Source organism: Hylobates moloch, unplaced genomic scaffold, assembly GCF_009828535.3.
Source record: "Hylobates moloch isolate HMO894 unplaced genomic scaffold, HMol_V3 SCAFFOLD_17, whole genome shotgun sequence".
Classification (NCBI taxonomy): Eukaryota; Metazoa; Chordata; class Mammalia; order Primates; family Hylobatidae; genus Hylobates; species Hylobates moloch.
In genome coordinates this window covers 81345930-81373610 of record NW_026652292.1, presented here as the reverse complement: position 1 = coordinate 81373610, position 27681 = coordinate 81345930, and the positions used below count along the sequence as shown (strand labels likewise).

Sequence of the window (27681 nt, the reverse complement as noted above, 5' to 3'; positions counted from 1 at the left end):
ATTGATCTTATCACAAGAAATCAGTGCCTTGAGTATATGTATATGGTTGTTGAAAGAATTCAGTTTAGTTCATGTTATCAGACATCATAAATGAAAAATCTTCAGTGTCGTAAAGGATAGGAAGTGTTAATTTCTCCTTTTTACTCTTGTGACTTTTCTAGAGGGTCTTTATATATTGGGGCAATTTTAAAATTACAATTTAAAATATACCTAGCTTAGGCTGGGTACGTTGGCTCACGCTTGTAATCCCAGCACTTTGGGACGCCGAGGTGGGTGGATCACTTGAGATCAGAAGTTCAAGACCAGGCTGCCCATCATGGTGAAACCCTGTCTCCATTAAAAATACAAAAATTGGCCAGGCGCGGTGGCTCACGCCTGTAATCCCAGCACTTTGGGAGGCCGAGACGGGTGGATCACAAGGTCAGGAGATCGAGACCATCCTGGCTAACATGGTGAAACCCCGTCTCTATTAAAAATACAAAAAAAAAAAATAGCTGGGCATGGTGGCGGGCGCCTGTAGTCCCAGCGACTCGGGAGGCTGAGGCAGGAGAATGGCGTGAACCTGGGAGGCGGAGCTTGCATTGAGCTGAGATCGTGCCACTGCACTCTAGCCTGGGCGACAGAGTGAGACTCCGTCTCAAAAAAAAAAAAAAACCAAAAATTAGCCTGGCATGGTGGCGCATGCCTGTAGTCCCAGCTACTTGGGCGACTGAGGCAGGAGAATCACTTGAACCCAGGAGGCGGAGGTTGCAGTGAGTGGAGGTTGTGCCACTGCACTCCAGCCTGGGTGACAGAGTGAGACTCTGTCTCAAAAAAAACCAAAAAAACCCTAGCTCAGTCCTGGGTATATAGTCGGCCTTAACAGTACCTGCTTATTGATTGATACCTTTAGTTAGAGTCAGCATTTTGAGCCACAGTCATGCCCAACTGTTTTCCAGATTGCACCTTTCAGTCAGGGCGTTGTATCTGCATAGTTTTCTCATGTTGATGCTGCTGCCTTTGTGTGTGCTTCATCCTTTTTTGTCCCTTCTTCTTCTGATTTGTTCTTATTGTGCCCCTTCATATCAGGGGAGTGTCATTTGGCAGAAGTTTATTGATTTTCTTAAAAAAAGAGATGTTGATCGTCTCTTATGTGCTGTTTAAGGAACTGGGGTTTTAGCAGTAAACTAGACATACAAGGCTTTCAGTAGATTTTGTTTAGTTGTTGTTACTGAGGTATAACTTAACACGAAGTACACAAATCTTAAGTATATAGCTTGGTGAATTTTGACATAAATGTTGCTTGTGTAACTACCCAGATCAAGTCTCGGACTTTATGTTCTAGTTGAAGGAAATAAACAGTAAAGAACAAGTAGAAGGGCAATGCAGAAAGCAGTAGGATGATTAGATTAAGTGTGACTGTGGTCAGAAAGGCTATTCTCAGGAGGGAAGGTTTAATCTGAACTCAATGACAAGAAGGAGCCAGTCTTTCAAGAATCAAGAGCGGGCCGGGTGTGGGTGCCTGGCTGGGCATAGTGGCCCATGCCTGTAATCCCAGCACTTTGGGAGGCCAAGGCTGGGGATCACTTGAGCCCAGGAGTTCGAGACCAGCCTGGTGAAACCCCATCTCTACAAAAAATATAAAAATTAGCTGGGCATGGTGGCGTGCCCCTGCAATCCCAGCTACTCAAGAGGCTGAGGTGGGAGGATCACTCAAGCTGAGGCTGCAGTGAGTTGTGATCGTGCCAGTGCACTCTAGCCTGGGTGACAGAGTGAGACCCTGTCTCCAGAAAAAAAAGGGAGAAGTGTTCCTGGCTGAGGAACCAGCTAACATGAAATTCCTAGGATAGGGATGGGCTTGATGAGCCCACACAGGCAGAAGGCAGCCAATGTGGTTCGGCCTGGGAGTGGCAGAGTGAGGTGCAGTGAGGTTGGAGAGAGAGGAGGGAGCAGATCCTGGAAGGCTGTGTATGCTGAGATTGAGAGTTTTCATTGCATTCTGTGTATGGCAGAGTCATTGGAGGGCTGCAGACAGGGAAAGGACAAATAGTATTTTAAAGAAAATTATTCTGGGTTTGATTTAGAGAGAAAATTGCCTGGGGCAAGAGAAAAAGCTGTCTTCCAAATGAGAGATCATGGCAGCTTGGGCCAAGGTGGCGTAATAGAGGTAGGAAGAGGTAGATTTGTATGGCTTTCGTTTTGAAGGTAGTGTGAATAGGACTTGCTGATGGATGGGGTGGAAGAAGTGAAAGGGAAAAAAAGAATCAGGATAACACCGAGACTTTTGGCTTGAGCAGTTTTCTTACATAAAAACAACAAGAAGCTAAGTAAAAGTGACTCAGGATAGTTGAGAAACCTAGTGTGTGCCAGGCATTGTTCTAGGCACTGGGGATGCAGAGATAAGAGAGTAAAGTTCCTGCCCCCAGGTTGTTTAGAACACAGTAAGCATCAAGGCTGGGCGCGGTGGCTCATACCTGTAGTCCCAGTGCTTTGGGAGGCTGAGATAGGAGGATCACTTGAGCCTAGGAGTTTGAGGCTGCAGTGAGCTATGATTGCACCACTGCACTCCAGCCTGGGGCTTGAGGTTTTGCCAGATGGTTTGGTAGAGTTGGAGATGTTAGCAAGAAAGTGATTACAGTGTAATCATTACAATGGATCTAAGCCAGTGAGGGAGTTCAGAACAGGGGAGGTGAGCCAAGGTGAGAAGGTGTTAGGGTGATGAATGGATGGAAGAAAGCGTGAGCTGGATGCTAGGAGGGGGTGGTTGCAGGGCACATACTTGGCTTTGGGATTGAAGAGGGGCATGGTTACTAGGAATGAGCAGGTGTAGTGCTGACCATGGGTGTGGGAGCCTGAGGTGGGTTGGATGACAGGGTCTTTGGAGGAGAGGAGGTCCGAAAACTGAGAGGTATGGAGGGTCCCAAGCTGAGGGTATGGATATTGAACCAGCAAGAGTTATGATCAAAGTAGCACACACAAGGTCCTTAGGCTAGTGACAGCTGGCTGGAGCCAGACGTTAAGATCCCGATTGGTGGCTCCAGGCCCTCACTCAGGACTAAGCTCAGCTCTGTGCCATGTGTCCTTTCTGCACGTACAGGTCGTCTGAAATGCTGTTTATGCACAGGGCTCCTGTACTGTGGTTTTCTTCTTTTTGTGTCTTCCTTACCAAGCTTTAAGTTTCTGGATGGCAAGGACCATATTATTTATCAGTATGTATATCTTTAGTGCCTAAAACAGCACCTGGTACTTAGTAGTGTGTGTCGAATTGAGCTTTCACTAGATCTGTATGTGGATTTGAAAACCATTGAAATAGATCCTTTGAATTTTCAGACTGAGGGCTCCTGAAGGCAAGGAGCTTGTTTAATTTAGCTTTTGCTTCCCCTGTGACCAGCACTGTCTGTGATGTTCAGGAGATGCCATCTGTATCTCTTACTCTCTTTATCTTTTTTTTTGAGATGGACTCTCACTCTGTCACCCAGGCTGGAGTGCAGTGGCGTGATCTTGGCTCAATGTAGCACCTCCTGAGTTCAAATGATTCTCCTGCCTCAGCCTCCCGAGTAGCTGGGATTACAAGCGTGCACCACCATACCCAGCTCACCGCAACCTCCTCCCCCTGGGTTCAAGTGATTCTCCTGCCACAGCCTCCCAAGTGGCTAGGATTACAGGCACGAGCTTCCATGCCCAGCTAACTTTTATATTTTTAGTAGAGACGAGGTTTCACCATGTTGGCCAGGCTGGTCTCGAACTCCTGACCTCAAATGATCTGCCTCCCTTGGTCTCCCAAAGTGCTGGGAGTTACAGGTGGAAGCCACTGCGCCCGACCTATCTTTATTTGCACATATCTCCCTTTCTCTCTCTTTCTCTCTCATTGCATTGTGCTTTGAAACAAAGATGGCTAAATAATCACCATGTTTTGTTTTTTTCCTTTGTTTATTTCTTGCTTGCAGTCAGAGTACCTCTCAGCTTTTCCCTTCCTCATGGATGACTACAAAATATGATCTGCGACATTATTTGTCATGGTTTGGTAAATAGGGGGTCCTCAGAGGGCTCTTGACAGACATTTCTATTCTACCGTTAATTAACAGCAATACATGTATTTGTTGTGTGCTTCCCCCAAGTGATAGGTACTCTTAGACTGTCCCTTGGCAATTTCTTGCAATATGTTTTCAGCTCAAGCAGTAACAAACTAGAAGTAAATTTGATGTGGATTAACATCCAGTGAACTTACATTTTCATAATGGATATCATTTATAATTGTTTGACAAGGTATTTCTTTCTTTCTTTTTTTTTTTTTTTGAGATGGAGTCTTGCTCTGTCACCCAAGCTGGAGTGCAGTGACACGATCTTAGCTCACTGCAAGCTCCGCTTCCCGGGTTCACAAGATTCTCCTGCCTCAGCCTCCCGAGTAGCTGGGACTACAGGCACCCGCCACCACACCCAGCTAATTTTTTGTATTTTTAGTAGAGATGGGGTTTCACCGTGTTAGTCAGCATGGTCTCGATCTCCTGACCTCGTGATCCGCCCGCCTCGGCCTCCCAAAGTGTTGGGATTACAGGCGTGAGCCACTGTGCCTGGCCGATATTTATTTATTTACAGGGTATGTGAAAAAATTATTTTAGTGTAGGTTGGGAATATAAATTATCTGTATTGTTATAATAGTGATTTTCTATTAAAATCACCATCAATCCAATTGCACTTTTTTTGGCCTGATTTAGTTTTATTTGATAAACAATGGATGGTTAGGGTTTTTCCCACATTTAAAAGTCATTTGAAAAGTATTTTGAAGAAAGTACTGCAAAGGATAAAGTAGAATATGAAAAATTACTAATAATTCTATCACTAAAAGGATTACAATGAACATTTTGATGTATTTACTTTTTTTTTTTTTTTCTTTTTTTGAGACAAAGTCTTGCTGTGTCACCCAGGCTGGAGTGCAATGGCACAATCTCGGCTCACTGCAACCTCTGCCTCCTGGGTTCAAGCAATTATCCTTTCTCAGCCTCCCAAGTAGCTGGGATTACGATGCCCACCACCACGCCTGGCTAATTTTTTATATTTTTAGTAGAGATGGGGTTTTGCCATGTTGGCCAGGCTGGTCTCAAACTCCTGACCTCAGGTGATCTACCTGCCTTCGCCTCCCAAAGTGCTGGGATTCCAGGCATGAGCCACTGCGCCCAGCCAATGTATTTACTTTTAATCTTTTTCTATGTTTAGGTATGTATTTGCTGTAATAAGGACTGGTTATACTGCTTGATAACATTGTCACTCAAACATATATCAAGAGCAATTTTAGGCCATTTAAGTTTTTTAGCTTTTCATGTTGAATGCATGTGTAGAATTCCCAGTGTATTTGATCAATCCTCTGTTGATTGAAATGTAGGATGTTTTTCCCTTTTATCAATAATGCTGGAATGAACATCCAAATGAATCAGTCTTTGAGCACTTCCTTCAATGTTTCCTTAAAATAGATTCCTAAGAGTAGAATTCCTGTTCAGAGTTTTAAGCTTTTATTGTATTAAATTACTTTCTAGAAAAGAATGTACCAGTTTATATTCTCAGCAGTAATGTGCGAGAATATCCGTTTGCCTTTCCAGCACCGGATGAAAACAAAAAATTGGTCTATGTGATAGCTACTCCTGACCCCCTGCCCAAGGAACAGAACATAATGGTATCTCAGTGTTTTAATATTTTTTATTAGGCTTTCTGTGAAGAACTGGAGTCAATGATACAGGAGCAATTTAAGAAGGGGAAGAACCCCACAGGCCTATTGGCATTACAGCAGATTGCAGATTTTATGACCACGAATGTACCAAATGTCTACCCAGCAGCTCCGCAAGGAGGGATGGCTGCCTTAAACATGAGTGAGTAGTTCCTGATTTTTAATAAATGTTCTGTAGTTTTCAGGTAAAATTTCCTGAAGATTGCTCACGTGAAATAAATGGGCATATAACTGTGTAACATAACAGAGTTGAGTATTTTGAAAATTAATGTGTTTTCGTTAGTCATAGTAAAAGATAGGCTGGAATTCTGAAATCATCTTGAATGTTGCAGACTCCTCTTTTCTTAGCCAGTGAGACTTTGTTACTTCCGGGGCAGATCACTTTTTATGTGTCTTCCCAGCCCCTATGTAGATTAAAATAAACTAATGAGAAATAATGCTTGTGGAGTAGCACATCAGTTTTGCCTGGCCAGCATTTCTTACCTAGCATTCTTCACTGCTGTGTCCCAACTAGTGAGAAAGAGAATTCTAAAAGAAAAGCCAGAGGAAAAGTACTGGATGGGTGAATGTGAGCAAAGAATGGTCAGCTGTGCAAGAATGGAGCTTTGCCATGGCAACTGAGTTTGTAAATGTTAACATGACAAAGCATCAACTAATCTGAGCCACTGCATATTGTACCTTGGATTAGTCTCTGATGGGTCTGGTTGGATAGTCAAATCTGATTGCCTGAAATAAGGTACTGGTTTCTGTTAGATCTGCTGACATTTGCTGCTTACCTGTCTGCTTTGTGGTATTCTTAGAAGTTGAATAGCATTCACCAGATCTGATATATATTGTAATTAATGTCTACAGAATATTAAGAATCACATTTAATCCATAGCTCAAACCTCCATCCTGAAATCACATGGCCACCACCAGGAAAGTTTTCATGTGGATTCCGTTTTTTTTGTTGTTACTGTTTTTTTTTTTTTTTTTTTTTTTGAGACGGAGTCTCGCTCTGTCGCCCAGGCTGGAGTGCAGTGGCGCAATCTCGGCTCACTGCAAGCTCCGCCTCCCGGGTTCACGCCATTCTCCTGCCTCAGCCTCTCCGAGTAGCTGGGACTACAGGCGCCCGCCACAACGCCTGGCTAATTTTTTGTATTTTTAGTAGAGACGGGGTTTCACCGTGGTCTCGATCTCCTGACCTCGTGATTCGCCCGCCTCGGCCTCCCAAAGTGCTGGGATTACAAGCGTGAGCCACCGCGCCCGGCCTTCTTGTTGTTGTTTTTGAGATGGCGTCTTGCTCTGTCTCCCAGGCTGGAGTGCAGTGGCGTGATCTCAGCTCCCTGCAAACTACCACCTCCCAGGTTCAAGCTGTTCTCCTGCCTCAGCCTCTTGAGTAGCTAAGATTACAGGCACGCACCACCACACCTCGCTAATTTTTGTATTTTTAATAGAGACAGGTTTCGCCATGTTGGCCACGCTAGTCTCAAACTCCTGACCGCAAGTAATCCACTCGCCTCAGCCTCCCTAAGTGCTGGGATTACGGACATGAGCCACCACACCTGGCCCATTTCTTCTGTATTAATTAGCAAGAATGTTCTGTCAGGAGAAACTTCCCTTCAGTTCTTTTGGTTACCTGGTGGTACAGTGTAGGAAAGGCAGGATCCTTTTCCGAAATAAGTTGGTTTCCAATCGTCCTTCAGTGATGAACAGTTAGTTTTTTTTCTTTTTGTATTATTTGAATTTATGATTTAAACATAGTCAGTGTGTTTCACATCATTGCAGTTATTATCCGGATTTGTTGAGAACTTTCCTTCTGAATGGATGTTGAATTTTGTGAAATGCTTCTTTTCTCTCTGTTAAAATGATCCCTTAGTCTTTCTTCTTTAGTTTGTTATGGTGAATTATGTTTATTGTTTTTTGTTTGTTTGTTTTGTGTATTTATTTATTTGGAGATAAGGTCTTGGCTCTTTCACCCATTCTGGAGTACAGTGGCACAATCACAGCTCACTACAACCTTGAGCTCCTGGGCTTAAGGGATCCTCCACGCCTGGCTAATTTTTCTCTTTTCTTTTTTCTTTTTTTTTTTTTGAGACAGTCTTGTTCTGTCACCTGGGTTGGAGTGCAGTGGCGCTATCTTGGCTCACTGTAAGCTCCACCTCCCGGGTTCACGCCATCATGCCATTCTCCTGCCTCAGCCTCCCAAGTAGCTGTGACTACAGGCGCCCGCCACCACGTCCGGCTAATTTTTTGTATTTTTAGTATAGACAGGGTTTCACCTTGTTAGCCAGGATGGTCTCGATCTCCTGACCTTGTGATCCTCCCGCCTCGGCCTCCCAAAGTGCTGGGATTACAGGCGTGAGCCACTGCGCCCAGCCCATATTGGTTATTTCTATCTCCTTTCTTTCGTTAAGTCTGGCTAGAGGTTTATCTTATTATTTGTATTTTATTTTTAATCTTCTCAAAGATTCAACTTTTGCTGTAATCAGAAAGCCTTAAAAACACTTTTCTTCTCTAATGTATACGTTTAATGCTGTAAATTTCCTTTTAAGCACGCTTGACTGCACCCCACAAATTTGGCTATCTTTTTGTTATTGATTTCTAACTTAATTGTGTTAGTATTGGAAAACAGTCGTTATGAAATTGTCTTTGAAGTTTTCAAGACTTTATTGCCTAATGTGGAAGATAAATATCTCAGAACCATTAGTATTTGATTTACATTTGATAAGAAATGTTAATATTTGAGGCTTTTTGGTAAGTCTCGCTTTGTTGCCTTGGCTATTCACAGCTGTGATCATAAGCACTACAGCCTCAAACTCATGGCTTCAAGTGACCCTCCTGCCTTAGCCTTCTGAGTAACTAGGACTACAGGCGTATACCACCGCACCTGGCTGAGTTTTGTTTTTCTTTATTTCAGGTCTTGGTATGGTGACTCCTGTGAATGATCTTAGAGGATCTGATTCGATTGCATATGACAAAGGAGAGAAGTTATTACGGTGTAAATTGGCAGCATTTTATAGACTAGCAGATCTCTTTGGGTGGTCTCAGCTTATCTACAATCATATCACAGTGAGTATTAAATGGGCTAGTAACTGAAAGATAAATGAAATATTTTGTGTCTGGCACCGCCTCTTTCCATTTAGGAGAAGAGGGAAGCAGGCTGAGCTTCAGTAAGTCTTGGAATACCTCTTCTGATTCCTGACTACAGAGTCTAATAACCGGAGAATCAGCCAGTTTGGGTTAAAAGTTACAGGAACAGCAGTTCTTGAAAATTTCTTTCTTGTGTGCTAACCTAATAAAACAGCTAAGTGTTTACCAGATTGTACACAGTTTCTAAAATTATTTTTATGCTTAACCTAAGAATGATGATGTTTTCTTTCTTAGTCTGACCAAAGCCTTCCATCTCTCAAACTTATTTCTTCAGCTACTCCAGTTTTAACTGTTTTTCAATGTTATTAGGATCTCTTTTCCTTCATTCTGGGTATCTGCTTTCTCTGGACCAAGTGCTGTTCTAACTGTGGTTGTATCAGTGGACAACATGAGTCCTTCCCTTGTGGACAGTCACTTCTTCATCCCAGACCATTAGCCTATTCTTCACTCCCTATTTTGTCCATCTTTTATTTCATAGTCCCTCATTTCAGCAACACTCTGCCAATCCTGTACTACCCCTCCCAGCTTCTGAGTAGCCAAATCCTGCTGTGGAAGTCCTCCCACCAGAGCCCATTGCCTTTCTCCGTAGATTCGCAACCCAAATCTCAAATGGACCCATGACTTAGCCTAGCAACCATAACTCATCTCTCTTACAACCTTACTAGTATTCAAGCCTTCTCTACTATCTTTGAGACTCCTGACCTCCTTCTTCCACCAAATGACCTCATCATGTCACAGAAAAAATGGGTACCCTTACTGACATTTGTAGCCATTCTGTACTCTTGACCACCTGTTATAATGTCTTGGCTTCTGCCTGTAGCCAGACTTTGCTCCCCTGACTTGGAATTCCACCCTTCCTGCCTTCTTCTTTTTTTTTTTTTTTTGAGATGGAGTCTCGCTCTGTCGCCCAGGCTGGAGTGCAGTGGCGCAATCTCGGCTCACTGCAAGCTCCGCCTCCCGGGTTCACTCCATTCTCCTGCCTCAGCCTCCTGAGTAGCTGGGACTACAGGCTAATTTTTTTGTATTTTTAGTAGAGACGGGGTTTCACCATGTTAGCCAGGATGGTCTCGATTTCCTGACCTTGTGATCCGCCCGCCTCAGCCTCCCAAAGTGCTGGGATTACAGGCATTTGGCCACCCTGCCCGGCCCCTTCCTGCCTTAGATTCACAGTGCATTGCCAGGGTTCTTCTGTTCCTTCACTCTTTTGTAGAGATAGCTTTTTCCTTTGAATTGCTTCCTTCCTTTGGTTTTAAAACTTGTTCCAGTCTTCTGTTTTTTTCATGTAATTTCTTTTAAAGGATATTTTAAATTGTTAATACAGTGCCTGCTTTTTGTATCAAGTGTACCTTATGCAGATGTCTAAAGAAAAAGTTGTAATTCCACCAATACTTCCATCTCTCTTGAGGCAAGCAGTGTGTGCGCTGTTCAGATTGCTGAAATGTTTCCTCCGTACTCACACACACATAGGTTTTTCTGCACATGGACTCATAACCAGCGGTGCTTCGTTAAGCTCCATTCTGGACTCAGAGGAATGCTAAGCCTCCTGAGGTGACGGTCTGGAGCTCACCTTGTGATTAGTGTGTTGTGCCTCTGGGACTTGATATTGGTCTCTGCCAGAGAGACTGAGTTGCCTTCTATCCGTCTGTTCTTGTTTCCGCTTAAATGAATTTTTCAAAATGCAAGCTTTACCATGTCATGCTCTTGTGTGCACACGCTCACTCTGTGTAGAATGTCACCGCTGCTTTATTCCCCTGTAGCAGTTACCCCCATCCATTCTGTATGTTTAGCTGTTGCTGTCCCTCTCTGCCCACAGGAATATAAATTCCATAGGGAGAGCCTCTGTTGTGGTCCCTGCTGTGGCCCCGGGACCCATGGCACAGAGTAGGCATGCAGTAAACTTAGGTGAAAAACTGAATGAAACCTCTGGCTGAACTGAAATTACCTCAGTAAAGTTGTGAACAAGAGCTCGCTGGAACCTTTTGACATTTGATTGGTGGGTCCAGTTAGCCTAGCACAAATGCCAGCTCCCTTCCTGGTGCCTGCAGGGAAATTGCTGGCCTCTGTCATCTAATTATACTTGACAGAATGCTCTGGTGGAGATTTAGTGCTAAATTGTTGCCTGAAGATTAGTGCCATGAAAATGTTACAGCTGTGATCGGAAATGTAATCCTTAACTGTAATAACAGCTTCACGTTCTTTGCAGGTTTTAAAATGCTGTTTGCCTAGTCCTATTTTGAATGCTGATTAAATAAGTTTGAATTGGTTAAATTGCTTGTTTTCTCCTTCTTTAATTGTTTAAGAATTGGCAAAATTAAAAAAGTGTTTTCTCTTCTGTAAATTATCTCCATGGGGCTTAATACCGAGTAAAAAGAACTGCAAGTTACCTAAAATGTTTCCTATGTCTTATAAACTAGAACTAGAGAATCTTTAAGGAAGAAAGGTTTTGGTTTATTTTGCTTTACTATTATGGCATCCGTTTCTTATTTACAATCTAGGTATGGTACAGACGCTTAACAGATAAGCAAATACTAACAGTATCAACAAAAAGTGACAGCAGGTCATTCTGCCCTTTCTTTGAAAGAGGGTCATAGGGATTTTCTGCTAAAGGGATTTAAAATTGCTAACAGGTGTTAGAAGATCGGAGATGATTGTCTGAAATAGATCTTTAAGATTGCATTGGATTTGGAGAAGTGTTTGTGGGGGCTTGGGGGAGGGAGACAAGACAGGGTGGCCCAGTTAGCACAGTGGACGGGGCTTCCTTTCTCGGTGGCACTTAGCTTATGGCTTGGCCTGCCCATCCTGCTGTCAGTGGAATGCTGTCAAGGCTTCACACCTGCAGAACCTGGCAGGTGCTTGTTCAACTCCATTCTGGATTCCAGAGAATGCTAAGCCTCTGAGGTGATGGTCTGGACCCACCTTTGTGACCAGTGCCCTGTGCTTCAGGGACGTGATCGTAGTCTCCTCTGGAGGTACTGAATTGGGTACTGCATTGGTCTGCAACAGGAGAGTCTCATTCTTCATACACAGAGAAGGGGCAGTACATGTGTGGGAAGAGACACAGGGAGAGCAGTGCTGGTCTGACGGGGAGGGACCACTGCAGAGGAAACTGACTTCAAAATGTCCTTCTCTATTTTTACTTGATGTTTGTAATTTTGTACTTTCTCCTTTTTGCTTTAGGTTCAGAGAATTGAATGTTTTAAGCCTTTAAAAGTTAAAATATGTATTAATCTGTTAGTTAAGCTTACAGTTGGAAATAAATCTTAAGTAAAAGAAGGAAACATATTAATTACAGCATTACTATTATTACTATTTTTGAGACAGGGTCTCACTCTGTCACCCAGGCTGGAGTGCAGTGGTGGAATCTCGGCTCACTGTAACCTCTACCACCTCGGTTCAAGTGATCCTCCTGCCTCAGCCTCCCAAGTAGCTGGAACAGGCATGTGCCACCATGCGCAGGTGTGCACCACCATGCCACTGGCTGATTTTAGTATTTTTAGTAGAGATGGGGTTTCACCATGTTGGCCAGGCTGGTCTCAAACTCGTGGCCTCAAGTGATCCGCCTGCCTCGGCCTCCCAAAGTGCTGGGATTACAGGGTGTGAGCCACTGTGCCTGGCCCAGCATTATTTGTAATAATGAAATTATTATTATTATTATTATTATTATTATTATTATTATTATAGGCAGAGTCTCACTCTGTGGCCCAGGCTGGAGTGCAGTGGCATGATCTCGGCTCACTGCAACCTCTACCTTCCGAGTTCAGGCAATTGTGCTGCCTCAGCCTCCCAAGTAGCAGGGATTACAGGCACCTGCCACCACACCCAGCTAATTTTTTTGTATTTTTACTAGAGATGGGGTTTCACCGTGTTGGCCAGGCTGGTTTTGAACTCCTGACCTCAAGTGATCCGCCCACCTCAGCCTCCGAAAGTGCTAGGGTTAAAGGCGTGAGCCACTGCACCCAGCCAATAATGAAAAATTTTAAGAGTCCTTAAGTATTCAGCAGTAGATAGGAAATGGCTCAGTTATTCAACACCAATTTGAGAAAATGTTGTATACTATGAAAAACAATTACAAAGATCATGTAGAACAAGTGAAACATGAAAAATGAAAGGTATCAGAAATGAGAAAATATGAAATGTATACTGTTTACAGCTATATGAAATATGTACATATATATGGAGAGAGAGAGAGAGACAAAAGAAAAATGACTGACAAAAACGGTTGTGTAATACTTTTTAAATGTGGAACCTGACAGCATGCTTCTAAAATTTAGATGAAGAGCGGAAGGCCAAGAATAGCTAAGACACTCCTGAAGAACAGCTAGGCAAGGAGATTTTTCCTACCAGATGTCAAACTTAATATAAAGTGGAGGCAATTAATATAGTGTCCTTTGGGTAAAGGAAGATGCAGAGGGATCAGTAGGGCCAAATTGCATGCATTGAAACAGACATGCCGTAGTCGCCATTGCAGCTCAGCGGGGTGGGGGACAGACTTGGCAATGATGGGTGCTGGGATGCTTGGGTAGAAAAGTCACAGGTGGAAATAATTATGTGAGACTTCTATACTATACATAATCACAAAGCAATCCCAGTGAATTAAAGATTAAATGTGAAATGTAATACTTTAACAATTTTAGGACTAATATAGGTGAAAATCACTGGCCTTGAACCTCTGGCCTAAGGAAAGATGTCTTATGACACAAAAATCACTTATCATAAAAGAAAAGATGGATAAATTTGTCTACATTTAAAGTAAATAAAATTTTTCCTTATTAAAAGATACCATAGGCCAGGCGTGGTGGCTCACGCCTGTAATCCCAGCATTTTGGGAGGCTGAGGTGGGTGATCACCTGATGTCAGGAGTTCGAGACCAGCCTGGCCAACATGATGAAAACCCATCTCTACCAAAAAATACAAAAAAATTAGCCAGGCATGGTGGTGTGCCTGTAGTCCCAGCTGCTGGGGAGGCCGAGGCAGGGGAATTGCTTGAACCCTAGAGGCAGAAGTTGCAGTGAGCTGAGATTGTGCCACTGCACTCCAGCCTGGGTGGCAGAGTGAGACCCTGTCTCAAAAAAAAGATAAAAGATACCATAAAGACAGTAATAATAAAAGCCGCAACCTGGAAGGTTTGTCCCACATGTAGCCAACAGAAATTAATATCTGGGGCTGGGTGCGGTGGCTCACGCCTGTAATTTCTGCACTTTGGGAGACCAAGGTGGGCACATCACTTGAAGCCAGGAGTTTGAGACCAGTCTGGCCAACACGTGAAACTCCATCTCTGCTAAAAATGCAAAATTAGCCAGGCGTGGTGGTGCGCACCTGTAATCCCAGCTACTGGGAGGCTGAGACAGGAATCACTTGAACTTGGGAGGTGAAGGTTGCAGTGAGCTGAAATTGTGCCACTGCACTCCAGCCTGGGTGACACAGTGAGACTCCGTCTCAAAAAAAAAAAAAAAGAAGAAATAATATCTGGAATAGATAACTGTCAGTAAGAAAAAGACAAACCAGTATAAAATGGACAAAAGGCAAGAAAGGAATTTCACAGAAGGGGAGATAAGAATGCCTTATAAAAATATGAAGTTACTGAAATCATTTAGTCACCAGGAAATTATAAATTCATATCACAATGAAATGTCATTTTATAGACATCAGATTTTTTTTGTTTGTTTGAGACAGAGTCTCACCCTGTCACCCAGGCTAGAGTCAGTGGCATGATCTCGGCTCACTGCAAGCTCTGCCTCCCAGGTTCACGCCATTCTCCTGCCTCAGCCTCCCGAGTAGCTGGGACTACAGTCGCCCGCCACCACACCTGGCTAATTTTTTTTGTATTTTTAGTAGAGATGGGGTTTCACCATTTTAGCCAGGATGGTCTCCATCTCCTGACCTTGTGATCCGCCCTTCTCGCCCTCCCAAAGTGCTGGGATTACAGGCATGAGCCACCGTGCCCGGCCACTAGAATTATTGTATTTCTTAAGCTAATTGATAGATACATGGATGTTTGATTTATTATTATACTTACGTTGTCTTATATCTTCTAAATACCCTTGTATGTGTGTTTTTAAAATAAAGGCTTTTAAAAGAAGCAAAACAAAAAAAATCTGAAACTTAATCTTTTCTTATTTTCATCCTTAATTTTCTTAATTCCAACCAGTACATACAGAGATCCCTTGTTTTATGTTTTGTTTTGACTGAGCTTAGCAATTAGACAACTGCTTGCTTTTGTGTTAAATAGTTTAACAGGTCAGCATGGGCTGGATGTAGTGACTCCTGCCTGTAATCCCAACACTTTTGGAGGCCAAGGCAGGAGGATCACTTGAGCTCAAAAGTTTGGGACCAGCTTGGTCAACATACTGAAACCCTGTCTCTATTTAAAAAAAAAAAAAAAAAAAAAAAAAAAAAAGGTCAGCATGCTTTTTAAGATAAAGGAGGCTGGGCACGGTGGCTCACGCCTGTAATCCCAGCATTTTTGGAGGCCAGAAAAAGTGGGTGCATCACTTGAGGCCAGGAGTTTGAGACCAGCCTGGCCGACATGGTGAAACCCCATCTCTACTAAAAATGCAGAAATTATCTGGGCATAGTGTGCCTGTAATCCAGCTACTCAGAGGCTGAGGCAGGAGAATCGCTTGAACCCGGGAGGCAAAGGTTGCAGTGAGCTGAGATCGTGCCCCTGCACTCCAGCCTGGGTGACAGAGTGAGCTTTGTCTCAAAAAAAGAAAAAAAAAAGATAAAGGAGCTGACTTTAGGAAATAGAAAGCAGGGCTGACTCAGCATTGCAAAGAAGTGGGTCATAGGGATTTATAGAGACTGGGTGTTGTAGTTCACTATCCATGTAAATGACCCCTAGCAATGATTTAGTGTTGCTGCTCCCACTGCCACTAATGATGGTAATAATGGGTAGATGCCATTTATTGCGAGCTTTATTGTAGACACAGGCTCTTCCATCCCCACTTAGTCATGAGGAAAACAGGAGCTCAGGGTGCCCAGAACACCATAGCCAGTTCTTGGCAGAGCTAGGATTTGAACTTAAGTCTTATCTGACTTTGGATTTTGTGCTCTTAACCCTGTTATGCTCTACAGAGACAATCAGGTGAGTTTAGCCTACAGATCATATAAGGGGAGACAGGATAGGTATAGATGTCTGAAAATTAAATTGTAGAAGGGGGTTAGAATTTGTTCTGTGTTATATACTAGAGGCAGTGGTGACAAACACAGGAAAACAGATTTCTTCTCAGTGCTAGAAAGAACGTTTTAATCCTTAAGTCTCTCCAGCATCTGTTTATCACAGTGCTTCAGCGCTCATGACATGGTGGGCTCTCAGTGAGTAGGTGGTCATTTCTTTCCTGAATGAATAAATGAGGGAGGCTGGGGTAAGCATCCTCATCACTGAAACTAAAACAAGCAGACCCTTGGTATGCTTCTGTTTGGGCCACCACAGAAGAAATCACTATATGGGTTAGGAAGCTGGACTAAATACCTTAGGTCCTTTTCAGCCAACACTCAGCTCCATCTATCCGACCCTAGTTAGGATTCTGGGTTCCTTAACCCAGTAGTAAATGTATTTGAACTTAATCTTTAGGAAACCTTTTGAACCTATACCAAAATCATTATAAAAGCTAGACTGAATATTTTTTTTTAATTTTTTTTTTTTTTTCTTTGAGACAGAGTCTCGCTCTGTCGCCCAGGCTGGAGTGCATTGGCATGATCACGGCTCACTGCAAGCTCCACCTCCTGGGTTCACGCCATTCTCCCGCCTCAGCCCCCGAGTAGCTGGGACTGCAGGCACCCGCCACCACGCCTAGCTAATTTTGTTTTTGTATTTTTAGTAGAGATGAGGTTTCACCGTGTTAGCCAGGATGGTCTCGATCTCCTGACCTCGTGATCCGCCCGCCTCGGCCTCCCAAAGTGCTTGGATTACAGGCGTGAGCCACTGCTCCCAGCCTAATTTTGTTTCTTAGTAGAGACAGGGTTTCTCCATGTTGGTCAGGCTGGTCTCGAACTCCCAACCTTGGGTGATCCACCCGCCTCAGCCTCCCAAAGTGCTGGGATTAACAAGCGTGAGCCACCACGCCCGGCTTAGATTGAATATTTTTGAGGGCAGGTCTCTTCTTTTTTACTGCTGTATTCCTAGTGTCTAGCATATGCTTGATGCATAGTGTAAACCAAATCTGCATTGAATTAATTACTGGGAGAGAAAAACATATTGTGGAAGAGGCAAACCAATGAAGGCAATGAGGATGTGGTGTAGTAGAGACTTAAGAAATGGATTATGCTGGGCACAGTGGCTCACACCTGTAATCCTAGCATTTTGAGAGGCTGAGGCAGGAGGATTGCTTGAGCTCAGGAGTTCAAGACCAGCCTGAGCAACTTAGTGAGACCCCCATCTCTACCAAAATAAAAATTAAAAAAATAGCCAGGCTTAATGACTTGTGCCTGTAGTCCCAGCTACTCAGCAGGCTGAGATGTGTGGATCGCTTGAGCCAGGAGGTTGAGGTGCAGTGAGCATGATCGCGCCACTGCATTACAGCCTGGGTAACAGAGTGAGACCCCCATCTCAAAACAAACAAACAAAAAAACAGATCAAGTAGTAAGGATACAAGTTGGTTTTAATTATTTTTTTATTGTTTATTTATTTTATTTATTTTTTTGAGACAGGGTCTTGTCTGTCACCCAGGCTAGAGTACAGTGGCACGATCATGACTCACTGCAACCTCTGCCTCCTGGGTTCCAAGTGATTCTCGTGCCTCAGCCACCTGAGTGTCTGGGACTACAGGCGCCCGCTGCCACACACGGCTAAGTTGTCTATTTTATTTTATTTTTTTAGTAGAGGCGGGGTTTTGCCATGTTGACCAGGCTGGTCCCAAACTCCTGGCCTCAAGTGATCCACCCGTCTTCGCCTCCCAAAGTGCTGGGATTAGAGGCTCGAGCCACCGCGCCCAGCCGGTGTTAAGTATTTTTAACAATTCATTTTGTCAGTGCCTACTGCAGCAAGGAAAAAAAAAAGGACATTCTGTTTGACTTTTTAAAAGTAAGTTTTGGTCAGGCACAGTGGCTCATGCCTGTAATCCCAGCACTTTGAGAGACCAAGGAAGGTGGATCAGTTGAGCCCAGGAGTTTTTGAGACCAGCCTGGCCAGCATGGCGAAACCCTGTCTCTATACAAAATACAAAAATTAGCTGGTCATGGTGTTGTGAGCTTATAGTCCCAGCTACTTGGGAGGCTGAGGTGGGAGGATCACTTGAGCCTGGGAGGCAGAAGTTGCAGTGAGCCGTGATCACGCCACTGCACTCCAGCCTGGGCAACAGAGTGAGACCCTGTCTCAAAAAAAAAAAAAAAAAAATGTAAGTTTTGATTTTCTTTATCATATCCCTGAGGAGTGACACCTTTTTGCCTTTGACACTAGTAGCCACCAGAAAGTGCAATAGAGTAACCCAGCAGTAATTTATTGACCTGTCAGAAGGCTAGTGTGGAACTGTTTTTTCCCTCTGTAAAGTCAGTTATCGTGAACGTGAGCAAGAAGCACTTTATATACGTGATAAATTAGTACAATAGAATAACAGAAAGCTTCCAGTACCCCTTGGCTTGGTGACAGGCGTTGTGCATGGACGCTTCCCTGCATAGTTCACTCAGTGTTCTGAACAAACCTGTGAGTTTGTAGCCTGAAAGAGATGCAAATCATTTCACTTGGATCTTTGAGCTAATTCAGTCATTTTCCCCACAGACCAGAGTGAACTCCGAGCAGGAACACTTCCTTATTGTCCCTTTTGGACTTCTTTACAGTGAAGTGACTGCATCCAGTTTGGTAAGAATGTCCTTCTCTTTGGCAGCTTGTATGTGCAGGTCATGTTAGGTCATTCAGCATCTTCAGATCAGCCAAATATATAAAACCCAAGAAACAAGAAAGAGCCTATGTTTTATGTGATGTGTTCAGTTAGAGAAAAACCTTTGAGAGAAGTTACAAATATTGTAACCTTGAGTTTGAATAGTTTCTAGTTAGGGTAATTTGAAGTCCTCTTGGGCTGGGGTGCGGTGGCTCACGCCTATAATTCCAGTACTTAAGTTGGAGACCAGCCTGGCCAACATGGTGATACCCCAACTCTACAAAAAAATACAAAAATTAGCTGGGCATGGTGGTGCGTGCCTGTAGTCCCAGCCACCTGGGAGGCTGAGGTGGGAGGATTGTTTGAACCTGGGAGGTGGAGGCTGCAGTAAGCCAAGGTTGCACCACTGCACTCCAGCCTGGGCGACAGAGCCAGACTCTACCAAAAAAAAAAAAAAAAAAAGAAAAGAAAAGAAAAATGAAGTCCTCTTGGTATTTTAAATTTTTATTTTTTCATTTTCAGGTTAAGATCAATCTACAAGGAGATATAGTAGATCGTGGAAGCACTAATCTGGGAGTGAATCAAGCCGGCTTCACCTTACACTCTGCAATTTATGCTGCACGCCCGGACGTGAAGTGCGTTGTGCACATTCACACTCCAGCAGGGGCTGCGGTGAGTGGCTGCCCTGGTAGCATCTTAAGTTTTAAAGCTGCTTAGTGAAAGGCACTGCACGTTTCCTCTGAATTGCCCTTCCTTGTTGTTTGTAGTCAGTAAAACTAATTTTGTTGAATATAAAAAAAATGGTGTACCACTAAGTTTGACTTTCTTAAAATAATTTTTTTTCCTTTTAAGGGGTCCATATATCCCATTTAATTTTGAAAAACATGTAATAAGTCTGAAAATGCCTATTAGATTTAACAATTGGCTGGGCATGGTGGCTCATGCCTGTAATCACACTACTTTGGGATGCTGAGGCAGGAGGATTGCTGAGCCCAGGAGTTGGAGACCAGCCTGGACAACATAGTGAGACCCCGTCTGTACAAAAAAAAATTAAAAAATTAACCAGTGTGGTGCATGCCTGTACTCCCAGCTACTTGGGAGGCTGGGGTGGGAAGATTTTGAGCCAAGGACGTTGAGGTTTCAGTGAGCTATGGTTGTACCTCTGAAGTCTAGCCTGGGTGACAGAGTAAGACCTTGTCTCAAAAAAATAAAATAACAGTAAACAAAACAAAGTCATAGAGACTTGAGGGAGAGGTAAGATTTCAGGGTATTGAAGACTTTGGGGAAGTGCAAAATGACAGCAGTAAGCAGGCACCTCATTCGAGAAGAATGGGAAAAGAATGAGAGGAGAAGCTGGGGTGGTGGGTGGAGGGTGCTGGTGGGCTCAGGGAAGGGTGTTTGGGGTGTAGGAGACTTGAACGTGAGGACAGTCTGTGGGGACGAGCTGGTGAAAGGGAGAGGTCGAGGCCTAGAAACCAACCTGTCCAGCTCCCCGCAGCCAACCAGCAGGACCCAAGCTGGATTGCGACGGGGAGAAGAAGAAAAGGAGCGGCTGGGAGAGGAGACACAGGCAGTGCAGGCTGTTACGAGGCTTAGCTTCCAAGCTGCTCAGGAACCCTCCTCCTCAGCTGTGCACCAAGCCTTGCCCCTTCTGGTGTGAATGAGCCACCCTGACAAAGCCTTAGACCCCTCCGTATGAAAGTGCATGTGCAGGCTATCTGCTCAGTGTCATGTGAAAGCACAGTACTTGAGAAGTATGCTTTTTATCACCAATTTTATATAAGGACTTTTGGGGTTTATTGTACAACAGATGCTGTATTTTTTTTTTTTTTTTTTTTTTTGAGACGGAGTCTCGCTCTGTCGTCCAGGCTGGAGTGCAGTGGTGTGATCTCGGCTCGCTGCAAGCTTGGTCTCCCGGGTTCACGCCATTCTCCTGCCTCAGCCTCCCGAGTAGCTGGGACTACAGGCGCCCGCCACCTCGCCTGGCTAATTTTTTGTATTTTTAGTAGATACGGGGTTTCACTGTGTTAGCCAGGATGGTCTTGACCACCTGACCTCGTGATCCGCCCGCTTCGGCCTCCCAAAGTGCTGGGATTACAGGCGTGAGCCACTGCACCTGGCCCAGTAATGCTGTATTTTAATTGATCTTGGTTTTTTTTTTGGAGATGGAGTCTTGCTGTGTCACGCAGGCTGAATTGCAGTGGCACACTCTCAGCTCAATGCAACCTCTGTCCCTCGGGTTCAAGCAGTTCTCTTGTCTCAGCCTCCCAAGTAGCTGGGACTACAGGTGCACACCACCATGCCCGGCTAATTTTTGTATTTTTAGTCAAGATGGGGTTTCATCATGTTGGCCCGGCTGGTCTCGAACTCCTGGCCTCAAGTAATCTGCCCACCTTGGCCTCCCAAAGTGCTGGGATTACAGGCATGAGCCGCCACGCCTGACCTGATCGTGATGTTTTACTGTCATGTGTGTTGGATTATTTGAACATTACCTCTGGTTTGTTTCACTCGGAACATATGGTTCTTCTGTCAACATCGTGGTTTTAGTAGATACATCATTGTGTGAATGATGTGATTTTTTTTTCCTGAAAGAATGCATGTCACTCCAGCCACTAAAACGTTTATGGATTTTAAAGAACTATTAAAGGTACCTTTGACAGTATGGTTATGAACAGCTATCATGTAACGTGTTTTTGTTTGTTTTTTTGAGACAGGATCTTACCCTGTCTCCCAGGCTGGAGTGCAGTGGCACGATCTTGGCTCACTGCAACTTCCATCTCCTGGGTTCAAATGATTCTCCCACCTCAGCCTCCTGAGTAGCTGGGACTACAGGTGCGTGCCACTGCACCTGGCTAATGTTTGTATTTTTTGGTAGAGACGGGCTTTCACCATGTTGACCAGGCTGGTCTCGAACTCCTGGCTTCAAGTGATCTGCCCACCTTGGCTCCCAAATGACTGGGTTTATGGGCATGAGCCACTGTGCCCAGCCTGTTTTTATTTTTTTTATTTTATTTTTTTTTTGAGACGGAGTCTCGCTCTGTCGCCCAAGCTGGAGTGCAGTGGCGCAATCTCGGCTCACTGCAAGCTCCACCTCCCGGGTTCACGCCATTCTCCTGCCTCAGCCTGCGGATTAGCTGGGACTACAGGCGCCCGCCACCGCGCCTGGCTAATTTTTTTGTATTTTTAGTAGAGACGGGGTTTCACCATGGTCTCGATCCCCTGACCTCGTGATCCACCCGCCTCGGCCTCCTAAAGTGCTGGGATTACAGGCGTGAGCCACCGCGCCCGGCCGCCCAGCCTGTTTTTAAAATTATCAAAATAATTTTGCGTGGTAAGGAAATTTCTTCTTGTATGAGAGCTGATACTTTGGAAGGAGTTAAATGTAGTATTGTCTTTTTAGGTTAACTTTTCTCTATGGAATTGATAAAGATAGTTTTTGAATCTTTGGAGCCTATTACTTTAGGGTCATAATGTTGCTGTCTATAGGTCTTGTCTTTAGAAGACCTTAAAAAATGGCATATTCTGAGGCCACTCTGGGGAATTTTAGGAAACATAAGGACTTTATGAACACTTAGATTTTTCTCTTTGAGAGTCAATTTTACTTAAATACATGTAGAGAAATTATATAAGAAATTATATATATAAATTGTATATATGTAATTATATTATATATATACAAACTTGTATAAATTTGCTTTCACCTAATTTTTAGGTGTTTCAATGTTATCTACAACCTAAGATAAAAAGTACATAAAAACTTTAGCGCACTTGGAAAACCTCCTCCTTTTTTTTTTTTTTTAAGAGATGAGGGTCTCATATGTTGCCCAGGCTGGCTTTGAATTCCTGGGTTCAGGATTCCTCCTACCTGAGCCTCTAGAGTAGCCTCTTGACTACAGGGGCATGCCATCATATCTGGCTAATTTAAAAATATTATCTGTAGAGGCGGGGGTCTCCCTTTGTTGCCCGGGCTGACCTCGAACTTCTGGGCTCAAGTGATCCGCCTGCCTTAGCCTCTTGAGTGTTGGAATTACAGGTGTGAGCCACCACACCTGACCGGAAGCCTTCTTCTGAAATGCACTGAGTCCTCAGAGGAGTCTGTGGTCTGCTCCTTGCACTAAATGCAGTGCTCATTGTATAATTAAATCCAGGTTTACATAGCACTTATAGTCAGTGGGAAAAGTCTAGAAAGATGTGGATTTTCTTTTGAGGCTCTCCCAGTTTAGGGGTAGTTTTGTTTTTAGGTGTGAATTGTTAGCACTGGAAATCAAGTTTGTCTTAAGTTCGTAGATTGATTTTCAAGAAGAGAACAAAAACATTTCCCTTCCCATTTTATTTCTGTGAGGAAAGCATTTACCATATCATCAGTCATTGTGTAACCCCAGCTTTTCCTTCTTCATGGCGACCATTTGGTCTCTAGGTCTCTGCAATGAAATGTGGCCTCTTGCCAATCTCCCCGGAGGCGCTTTCCCTTGGAGAAGTGGCTTATCATGACTACCATGGCATTCTGGTTGATGAAGAGGAAAAAGTTTTGATTCAGAAAAATCTGGGGCCTAAAAGCAAGGTCAGTAGGCATCTAATCTGGTATTTAAATTACAGCAGAAAGAAGAATAAAGCAAAGGACCAGTCTTCCTGCCCAGCTCCATAGAGCATTCGTGCTTCTCCTCAGGTTCTTATTCTCCGGAACCATGGGCTCGTGTCAGTTGGAGAGAGCGTTGAGGAGGCCTTCTATTACATCCATAACCTTGTGGTTGCCTGTGAGATCCAGGTAGGGGACAGCCATTCCAATCACTCTGCAGTTTATTTGGATGTGTCTGGGGTTCACATAGATTTTTTTTTTTTTTTTGATACTTACGAATAGGAGAGGAGTCTTTGAGCAATCTCTTTGCCAAAGATAAGCTCATGGATTTAGGACTTGATCAGGACAAATGCTGTTTCACTGATTGAAGTTGGCAAAGGATTACTGGGCTTTTCATTTCTATTTTTAAAATTTTCAGATATGTCAGTCACTACTGTTTATGGAGTACTGGTGTGTACAGGCCTGGCATCAGGTGCTTAGTGTGTGTCATCTCATACGTGATGTCACGTGACCCCCACAGTACTCTTTGAAAAAGCAGGTATAAAGAAGTAGAGACTCAGAGACTTGCCCGCAGCTTACAGCTGTGAGTTTCCCTCCGCTCTGTCAGCCCTTAGTTCACGTTCTCCCCTCTGCTTCTTGACTTATGTCTGTGGTGTAGTGAGGTCCCAAGTCCTTTGTAGGATCCTGAAAGGTGCTGTGTTTTCTCATTTCTCTGCCAACTTTGGTGCCCAATATTTTTGTCATGCTAAAGAAATACTTCTGAAAGTAACCTTGGGATCAGTCTATCACTATCCGTTCTAAATTTTTTATTCTTACACTCTAGAGATTTGGTTTCTTTTGAAACCTGCATTTTTATTCAAGTCATCTGACCCTCTTGATCTCAGTAAGGAACTCAAGCCATGCTGTGTGTGTTTTGGAAAAGGTTCGAACTCTGGCCAGTGCAGGAGGACCAGACAACTTAGTCCTGCTGAATCCTGAGAAGTACAAAGCCAAGTCCCGTTCCCCAGGGTCTCCGGTAGGGGAAGGCACTGGATCGCCTCCCAAGTGGCAGATTGGTGAGCAGGAATTTGAAGCCCTCATGCGGATGCTCGATAATCTGGTAAGAATGGTGCCACCACTTGATGATAAACCTTTTGTTCTAAAAGTGCCAGTGTTGGTGTTCTTATAGCAAGTGCGATTGCTGTCTTTTATGCAGTATCTGAATACTTTCACCTTCAAAGTCATGAAGAAGCACTAGGGTTGTTTAACTTCTAAGGTAAATTACAATAAAATGTAGAGGTGAAGGGTTCCTGGTATTGTTTTATTTTTTAAAGATAAGCTTGTGTTTGGACTCAGTGGGGACAAGAGCACAGAGAATGCATAGGCAGCTGGATGACCAGCTGCATCAGCTCAGTCCCCACCATCCCACAAGCAAGCGAGAGAGGTGGCGCTTTTGAAATCGGTCAGTCAGGTATTTAGGCTTTTGTCTTAACAGCAAGTCCTGGCTGTTTGGGGCCTGATGACTGTGTTTCATGGTATCCACTCCCTGTGCACGGTGTAGGAGCCCCTCAGCTGCTTATTGCAGGGACACAGAGCCTGGCATGGTCCAGAAGGCGGGCCTATGGGGCCTCCAGCACACAGGGAAAGTGAGCCCACACTGTGATAGGAGGACGGACACACAGGATGTGTTCTGTGTTACAGGGCTTCCGTGAAGAATTTCATTCTTTTGCAAGGACTGGAGAGAAAATTTTATGTGGAAGGTAGCCCTTGGAAATGACCTCAAAGAATAGGTAGGATCTTAGCCTGAGTTTGAAAGCCTGGAAAAAAAAAAGGATGACAGGTTGAAGAGACCACAGCACAGCTGCAGACACGGGAGTGGGGAGATGGGAATGTGCACCGTACGGTGCACCTTTCAGGTTCATCTTGACTTTACCGGGATCATTAAATACTCAGTTCCTAGAGCTGTATTAGAACACTGCCCTTGGGGTCTCAGTCCCACAGCCACATCATCAGACACAGGGCTCTGGAGCAGATCCCTTCCATGCTGCACATCAGACCTCTTAGATGGGGGTCACGATGGTCCATCCTAACGCCACATGACCTCAAGTGGTGTAGATGTGAGGACATGTCAGTGTGGGGAAAGAAGGCCTCAGAGGGGCCAGTATCCTTGTATGCTGCCAGCCAGTACTGGACAAGTGGGCACATTCCAGCCTAAGACAGGCGTGGCCCTTGGACCAGATCACAGATCACAGATGAGATAGGTGGCTTCAGGAGGCAGGAAGTTTAACTTTCCTGAAGGTTTGGAATAAAAAGTATTCATAGGTCTGATTCAGGCTATGTTAAATGTTCTTACTGAAATTCTTTGCACTTGGGATGAATATTGTCTGCTAGAAAGGAAGAACTGAGGGTTTTCTGCCTGGGCGTGATAGTCAATCAGTGGAGTAGACTCAATCAGTGACACAGGGACGAACAGAGAAGGCAGAGTCTAGCGTAACTTTTTGAGTTCATATAATCAATAAGGTTGATTGCATTAATTGACTGTCTACTGTTGAGTCATGAATAGGATGCAGTTCTTGCCCTCAGGAGTTTATGACCTAATAAGAGAGACGGACAAACGATTCCCAAATGAGCCCTGCCCCTGTGATCTGTGCAGTCATAGGCATGATGAGAGCTTGAAGGCAGAGGTGGGTGCCGATTAGTCAAGGAGGTAGGAAGAGGAGCAAAAGCTCACGAAGAAGGCTGAAGAAGCAGTTAGAGTTGGGTGGCCAGCCAGGGTAGTGAAGCTGCAGGAACTCACAGCTGGAGAAAGCTTGAGAGTGGGGCAGCCACGGCCCAGGTGTGCGTCAGGAGCCAGGTCATCCAGCATGGCTGCATAAGGTGAGGAGGGCTGGGGTTGGCCCAGTCACACAGCCCCTGCCTCCTGGTAAATATGGCGACATTTTGCTGCTCTTCTACTTAAAGTCAGTGTGAGGGAGGGGAGAGAGGGGGTCAGAATGCACAGCAGCCACCAAAGACTGTGCTGAAAGCACATCCTAGAAGGTGGAGAGGGGGAAGTCAAAATCAGGCAGAGACTCTGATTTGGTAGGGAAGGAAGATAAGGGTGAATGATTAATAAGTAAAACATTCATTACAAAAAGTGTGATGAATGTTTATTCAGTGTCCTTAATGTGTACAGATTGTTTTAATATTAGACGGCCATATAGTTTATAAAAAATAAACTAGACAGCCATCACTAATCATAGTCCATATTTTAATTTAGCATCGGGTTTGGCATATATGTTGTTTGCTAATAACTGAGTAGAGAATAGTTGCCAATTTCCACACTATAATATATATTGCAGCCGAGCACAGTGGCTCACTCCTGTGATCCCAGCACTTCAGGAGGCTGAGGTGGGAGACCAGGAGCTTAAGACCAGCCTGGGCAACATAGCAAGATTCCTCTCCACAAAAAATAAAAAAAATTCAAAAAGAGGGATATATTTCGTTTGAACTTCTACAGTTAGAAAAAAAATGCTAAATTGTCCCCCCCCCCAAAAAAAAATCAAGATACAATTTCAGTTTTTCAAAGAAGGAACAAATCCATATACATTTTTTCTTTCTTCCTTTTTCTTGTAGAGACAGGATCTCGTCATGTTGCCTAGGCTGGTGTTGGACTCCTGGGCTCAAGCAGTCCTCCCACCTCAGCCTCCCAAAGTGCTAGCATTATGGGTGTAAACTACCACGCCTGACCCAAATCCATGTTTTTAACTACAAGCCAAATAGTAGTTCTGAGGTCTGAGTATTACTTCTGATTTTGGTTTAACAGCATTTAAAGGGGAAGAATAAAGAAAAATCCATATGGTTTCAGGATAAAATTATGTTGATGAGTCCTGGGTGGTTTATTCTGAAGTTGTGGAGATTACTGAGTTCTGGCTCTTTAAGCAAAAGGAAACTTGAATTAATAAGAACTGTTGTTTTTCTGCAGATAGTCTTTATGGCAGAGTCATTATCTTTTATTATTCCTCAACAAAGCATGCTCAGAAATGGGAAAACTGCCAGTACAGACATTTACCTTATCTTTCTGAGGACAATTATGAAAATAAAACCCAAAACAACTTCATTCGTGATTGTTACTACCTTTTTAAAAAAATGTAGGCCAGTCGCGATGGCTCACGCCTGTCATCCCAGCACTTTGGGAGGCCAAGGCAGGCCGATCACCTGAAGTCAGGAGTTCAAGACCAGCCTAGCCAACATGGTGAAACCCCTTCTCTACAAAAATTAGCCAGGTGTGGTGGAGGGTACCTGTAATCCCAGCTACTCAGGAGGCTGAGGTAGAAGAATCACTTGAACCCGGGAGGCAGAGGTTGCAGTGAGCCAAGGTCGAGCCACAGCACTCTAGCCTGGGTGACAGAGCAAGACTCTATCTCAAAAAAATAAAAGGAGGCCAGGCGTGGTGGCTCATGTCTGTAATCCAAGCACTTCGGGAGGCTGAGACAGGTGGA

At 44.1% G+C, this 27681-nt stretch overlaps 1 protein-coding gene across 11 annotated transcripts in view; it reads left to right on the top strand.

The window, feature by feature from the left end:
* ADD1 (adducin 1) overlaps positions 1-27681 on the top strand; it is an 87295-nt gene that overhangs the window by 32073 nt on the left and 27541 nt on the right. For all 11 annotated transcript variants that reach the window (XM_032136044.2, XM_032136048.2, XM_032136042.2 and 8 more), the window contains exons 3-9: positions 5678-5840; positions 8598-8749; positions 18546-18626; positions 19168-19317; positions 23063-23206; positions 23312-23410; positions 24144-24320. In XM_032136044.2, coding sequence (XP_031991935.1) covers positions 5678-5840; positions 8598-8749; positions 18546-18626; positions 19168-19317; positions 23063-23206; positions 23312-23410; positions 24144-24320 — 966 coding nt within the window. The remainder of the gene's footprint in view (positions 1-5677; positions 5841-8597; positions 8750-18545; positions 18627-19167; positions 19318-23062; positions 23207-23311; positions 23411-24143; positions 24321-27681) is intronic.